The sequence below is a fragment of the Gasterosteus aculeatus genome, chromosome 21, assembly GCF_964276395.1.
Source record: "Gasterosteus aculeatus chromosome 21, fGasAcu3.hap1.1, whole genome shotgun sequence".
In the NCBI taxonomy this organism is placed as follows: Eukaryota; Metazoa; Chordata; class Actinopteri; order Perciformes; family Gasterosteidae; genus Gasterosteus; species Gasterosteus aculeatus.
Window position 1 is genome coordinate 12736966 of NC_135708.1, and position 6589 is coordinate 12743554.

Sequence of the window (6589 nt, forward strand, 5' to 3'; positions counted from 1 at the left end):
GTTCTTTAAGGCAGCGCCAGCGCTAAATAAAGAACGCAACCTAAAACAACGCTGTGATAATGACGCCATTGTCACGGGCATAGGAAGCTCAAAATGTCCGATGAGTGGTTTGTTTGCCTGAGAAAAAGAGGGAGGGCAGTTTCTCTCTAAGTTATGCAACATCTTTCCAGCACCTTTGCCTCTCGTGGACCAGGGGCACGAGTCAAAGCCCTTAATGTGACTGCTGGTGTGTGCACGGAGCCGCACACCAGTGCACATTTGAATACCTCGACCTTGATGGCACACCATCTGTACCGTCGTGGCGGCGGTGGGAAGCCCTTTCAACACCGAAAGGGCTTCCCAACAACAGCTAATCCCTTCCCTCCTCGTTGTACGGCCACGCTACTTCATAAAGTCGCAGGGTTCGTCGTGTCCTTTCGCGAACCCTCTTTTCTTTTGATCCGCTTCTAATGCAGATCCCCCTAATACTTTAGAAATGTGTTCTTTCCGCGGTAGATGAACAGAAATACGCTGTCATCGACATGAATGAAAACAGAGCAGCTGTAAAAGCTTTAGCGGATGAGAAACCAAAGCACGAGCTCTCCCTCCCCTCCGTTTCTAAAGTAGTTGCCCTGTGTAGCGAAGCCCAAATGCCTTGTGCAAGAAACAATGTGATTACGTCGCCCTCTTTCCGCTCTCTATGTATGCAAATTACACACAACTGGAAACCAGTGTTGAAACGGCACAGCGCAGCATATCTAATAAGGCCTGCATCTTTCCCATCACACATCAAAACACATCAGAAAGGCAGCAGGAGTGTGGGAGGGAGGGGAGGGGGTTGGAGAAAGCAATGGTTAAAGGGGGAAGAAGAACTACTTCTGGAGGTTTTATGAAATTCTCATTGCAAAATGTGTCGCGAAAAAGCTCCCTTTGTAGTGTTGAACCCTCGAATGCAAAGAGTGCATTCTGACCCAGCTGAGAAAGTGTGGAGGAAAAACATAGTCTTTGTTGCGGCTTGATGTTGTTAAAAAGAAGTTCACATCCGTGGAAGGTCATTTCCAATAGGAAAGTCACCCCCAGCAGAGTGACGTAAAGGGGAGAAGAAAGAAAGAGGACACGAGGAAGTGGAGGTGAGAGGGAGGAAAAGGAGGAGCAGATTTGTCAGTCTTGTCTCCTAATTGGCTAGAGGTGTAGGGAGAACACAAGACAAACCCAACCAGCCGTGACTTTTTCAGATGCCCCCCCCCGTCTCTCACACACACACACACACACACACACACACACACACACACACACACACACACACAGAGAGAGAGAGAGAGAGAAAAGTGTGCAGCCTTTTGTGCACTCCCTTCAAAGAAATGTCACCTTGGAAGTGCCAGACAGCATAAATACAAAATACCCACACACACACACACACACACACACACACACACACACACACACACACACAGATATTCCAAGAACAGGCATTTATAATTAAAAAGATAGAACTCAAAAGGCTAACTTTGCAGAGCAGGGATTTTAAAATGCAGACACCCAGGGGCTGTTTTTATATCTAGATAAGTAGAGAAAAAAGAACTAAATAATTTCCAAACTGAAAAGGAGGAAAATGTTGGGAGAAAGAAAAAAAAAAAGTGTTTAGCGTGTATGTGAAGCATACAGGGAATTTAAAAAAAAGCTTGCAGTAGCTTGTATTAGAAAGTGACGGCTTCATCAAGATGATGTGTGTGTGTGTACTCTGATCTGCAACCGCCATTTGCACTCGCTGTGAAATCACTAGAACAAAGCTTGGATTTGCACGGGGAGCAAACTCAGGTGCGTGGCCTGTAATGCTTAGCCAGCGTGTTTGAGCAAACGTCTGTTTCAATGAATGCTTCAGAGTGAGTCTCTCTTGAACAATCTTGGCCTTTGAGCGTTGATTTATTTATTTATTATTCTTTCTTTCTTTCGAGGCGTGCAGGCGCACACCGCGTGCACGCATGTCCGAGAATGTCAAGTACGTACGAACATATGTTCTCTTACCGGAGCACAATAACATCGGCCCTTAGCGGTGTAACAGCAGGATTACAACCTTCAGGCCGCGATCAATAGGAGACGGAGAGGGAGAGAGAAACAAAGGGAGCAAGGCGCCGTAACGCGAGCTGCACTCCTTCAATACGTGGCTCCCTCAGAGGCACTCATTCGTTCATCCACTCATTTGGCAACATTGGGAGGCCGTTAAATGGATTGCATCATGAATTCGTTCATTAAATTAGTTAGTACCCAAAAGTATGGGGAAAAAAAATGTCCTTCACAAGTTCAAATCTCCCAATTATAATAATAATAATAATCAACATTTAATTTGTATAGTCACTTACAGAAAACATAAAATATCCAAATTGAGCCGAATTGAGCGAAAAGCAGCAGAGAAATGCAGAAGAAGCTGGTAACAGATTTTGATTAAGAAAGTATAAACATTCTAAACAACTGATGGAGGGGTTTGAGAAACATGTTAAAAGAAAAGTAATAATATTGATAATGTACCATAACCATAATGGGACAAAGTCTGTGGTCAGGAGAGACAAACCAAAGTTTGTAACAGCAATATTTCATTAATCCAACATCAAGGAAATGGCTGGAAAACAAAGGCTTCCACTGATTTTACTTTGTTTTTATTCTTTTTCAAACTATTTGCATTTGACGAAGAGGAAACACGACCAACCAGAGACACAAACAAGTGCAACAAAATTACTTTAAAACAGTTATTGATGAAAAACAGGGAGAAAGCGGAGAACAAACAGGCGACATAAAAGCACTCGAGAGTAGACGAGGACATGAAAACAGACAAACAAATAAAGCAGAGGCAGAAAAGCTCTGACAGTCAGAGAAGAGAGAAACACATCGCGTTTGGTTTATCATCCCGTACCGCGGGGGCACGAGGCGGGGTGGGATTGTCATCTAAAGATGACAATAGCAACACGGTGACATTTAGCACCCCGGCAGATTGAGAGCAGGGGCACAAATATGACAAATGTTGATTGAATTCTGTGGTTTGATTATTGTGTTCGGCAGGAACGACACACGCTCTGAGAAGAAGTTCGGCCATTGTTTTATGGAGAGTAAGTGGCTGGATTTCCAATTTAAGGGAACAGTCTCCTAGGCAATAGCGAGAGGAATAAAATGAAATGAGATCCTTTTCACCAACCAGATGCTGTGAGAAACATTCAATTCTGGCCGCCTCAGTAAAGACCCCTAGACGAACAGTGATGAGAGAAACATTCAGTAAATTGCAGAGCACAGGAGAGGTTATAAAAAAGTGATATCATGTGTATAGCATGTGCAGAAAAATACATTTGAATCTTAGTAGTTGAATTTCAATTGCTCAACTTGAATAATAAACTAAATTATTCACATAATTCAAGGTGAATGTATTTTTGGAACTAGATTCCAATAAAACGTGGAGGTGCGTGCATTCACCTGCTCCGAAAAAAGAAACTTCGACTTCCACATTGACTTCCTCACAATTCAAATGCCGTCTTCAATTCAGTGACATGCACATGGAGTATTTGAAGAGGAGCCATTAAGTTCTGATCCACGGAGTGACAAAACATCTGTTTTCTCACTCCTAAGATCTCTATCTCTATCCATATCTTGGGTGTGTGGGTGGGTAACCAGTGTCCGCCACCCCAATTGAACTTGAACAGAGTGAAGTGGCTGCTAAGCAACCAATGGCAGTCTCCTTTATTATAACCGACCAATATTTTGAGCAAGTTGCAAAATACGCTCTTGAAATAGATCTCAAAGAGGACGTGTCCATAACCTGTAACAGCAGCTGTAGGAAAATGTCCGAGGAAGTAAAGAAACATAGCATTACAAAAGGTAAGGAGAAGAAATCAATATGACAGTTCTTTGTAAAATAACCGTGATATGTGTTATCCCAGTGCCGGCTACAACGGGCAAATAAAATGTATGAATTCAAGTTGAATGTACTCGTGGTCCTATTTCCTACCTACACGCGTAGGGAGCATTCAATGCCGCAGGGTTGTTTTCCACAGTTTTTCCGTTTATCGCTGCATCCGAGGGAACGTCCGCCAGGGAACACCTGATTTGCAAATCACTTAAATTTTATTTAATTTAAATTCAATCTGGTCAATTGGCAGTACTACCGCCACCCACAGAGCGCCGGTTCTGCTCTACGAGCCAAACTGTTGTACAATCACTTTGACCTTTAGAGATCTTGGAAAAAAAACCTGCCCTCGGGCAGCTTTCCCTCCTCCACACTCACACACACACACCACCAGAGAGCTCACAAACACCTTGACCTTAGCGCCGTGGCTGAAGGCAGCTACAGCCAGCCTCTTCGTCGGGTCCCTAGAGAGCCCGGCGCCGACCATCCGTAGGGTTTCTTTCAAGAGCATCCACACAGATAAACAACATCTTTTCTGGAAGTAATCTCGCCACGCCGAAGACGGGTTTCCGAGTAAGTGAAACTTTATAAAAGCACAGAGATTGTATTCAGGAGCAAGATTATTTATTTTTTTGAAATGTTTCAATAATCCCAATGCCCTCTCAGAGTTAGTTTTTCTCTATCGGAAAACATTACAAGCAAACACCGCAGGCCCCAATTCAACGAGGAATCATTATTCACGCGGGCGAATAAAAAGGGGCAAATAGAAGAGCGTCTCATACATATTGTTGTCAAAGTACCAGAGATTTGTTTTGGAGTTTTAATTCCCCCGAGGCTGTCTGTGCATGTCCAGGAGAACAAAGGAAGGCGCTACCTGAGGGCAGAAGGCAGTCCAAAGGCGTCAACTCTTCCTCCATCGCCGCGATCCACAGGAGCCCGTCTTCAAATCAGTGGACTCACCTGCAGGAGGACACACGTGTCACACACACTGTTGCTGCTGGCTTTTGTTTTTTTATTTACTTAGGGTAAGTAATGTATAATATAATCCTTAAAGTAAAGCCAGCACCAACCTTGATCCCTTTAAAGCTTTACAAGCCAACTAGCAGAGAACAGAGTAAAGCACGATTCAGAGCACAACAAAGCACCGTGTAGATACAGATCGCACAACAGTTACTCAAGCACTGCTGCACTTTCAACAACGTCCTTGTACCTCCTCTCTGTAACAACAATGCTTCCTCATTCCTACCCACACACATGGCAAACAGAACAGAACGGGATCAATTATTAACTCAAGTGCATCTGCTATTACATTTGACTATTTCAGATTTACAATTAGTACGGCTGAGGGATTGTGTAAGCGTTTATATTGTCGTACGCCTCTTGTAGGAAAAGGAAACAAAAGGTGAACTTGTAAATATCCCGTTTTTACATTTTATTAAAGCCACAAGTGGTGAACCATTACAATCTGCTGCAATGGTTGTCAATACCGTCACGTGTGGATAAACAGCTTTTCTGTGACCGAGTTATACAGACAAAAAACGATATACTCGGTTCACTGCATCTTAATATTTACATCATTTACAGAGTATCAGGAAGCATTCTAAATAAAACATGCGAATAACCCACAAGTTGGTGCTTCTATAAGGCGGTGTTAAGGCTTATTGGGCTGCAGGTGATGCTGCTAAAAACAAAAAGCCACGAAGTAAATGAGCGCGTTGAACTCCGCGCGCTAACGTGCACGTGTGACGTAACACCCCGCTCGCGCAGCGATGAGCAGCGATGCTCCCTCGTTGTCCACCGGTAAGACTCATAAAACGCCGCCACAGCAACGCAGACAACGCACACGGCAACACTCCGCCTCGCCGCCAATAAAGCGACCTCGCGTTATTAGCCTGGCGTTGCTTTGCCTGGTAGATATTCATTAAAACTCACGGAATGAAGCGACTTCCGGTATGGAAGACGCGCTGGTAAACAGTCGAGGAGAGGAGCGCAGAGAGAGAGCGCGGACAGCAGCGACGACGAGGGGTCGGAAGTTGTGACGAGGACACCTGCAGGACAAAAGAGGTAACGCGCTTCCTTGCACGTCGCTATAAAAGCAATGGGGGTTTGCATTGGATGCACTGCGGGCTAATGCAAACAGAATGAACAACTGCTTTCCTGTTAATGGTATCAGTAGACGTTATGGATTAGGAAATGTCACTAAATGAAGTCAAATAGCATATCTGATTAATTTAAATATAATATATATTTATATATAAATATGATATAGTTTCTAAAATATATCATATTTACCTAAACTGATTGAAGTGATCTATTAGTATTTCTGTGTTTAATGAATACAGACAGACCCAATAGAATACACATACATTCACATGATTTAATATGATATTTAGGACACGAGTGACTGAAAAGGCAATTGCAAAGACAAAAAAAGTCCAAAACATGAAATGGTCCACACTCAATAATTTATAGCACCCACAAACACACAACCTCTCGCTCTCACCTATCTGCCAACAGCACGCAGCCAGACTACACAGTAACCCACCGAAAATGCAGATAAATCAGAAAACTACACAGTAATACGCGGGCAAAACACACACACACACACACACACACACACAGGTAAACAAACACCATGGGTACATGCGCACACACACATGTGTTTGTACTGATGGTGTATGCTTCAGATGTCCTCAGACAGCAGTAGAAGCAACGTAAACC

General features: G+C 43.5%; 1 protein-coding gene across 7 annotated transcripts in view; it reads right to left on the reverse strand.

Moving 5' to 3' along the window:
* Positions 1-5911, reverse strand: part of tpk1 (thiamin pyrophosphokinase 1) — a 50210-nt gene extending 44299 nt beyond the window's left edge. For 2 of the 7 annotated variants that reach the window (XM_078095816.1, XM_040166979.2), the window contains exons 1-2: positions 5801-5911; positions 4743-4828 (exon numbers count right to left, since the gene is read on the reverse strand). In XM_078095816.1, coding sequence (XP_077951942.1) covers positions 4743-4785 — 43 coding nt within the window. In that variant the 5' untranslated portion in view covers positions 4786-4828; positions 5801-5911. Of the gene's footprint in view, positions 1-4742; positions 4829-4938; positions 5079-5494; positions 5625-5800 lie in introns of those variants that run through there. The other 5 variants (XM_078095817.1, XM_078095813.1, XM_078095815.1 and 2 more) reach the window with 3 other exon arrangements.
* Positions 5912-6589: the final 678 nt, after the last annotated feature.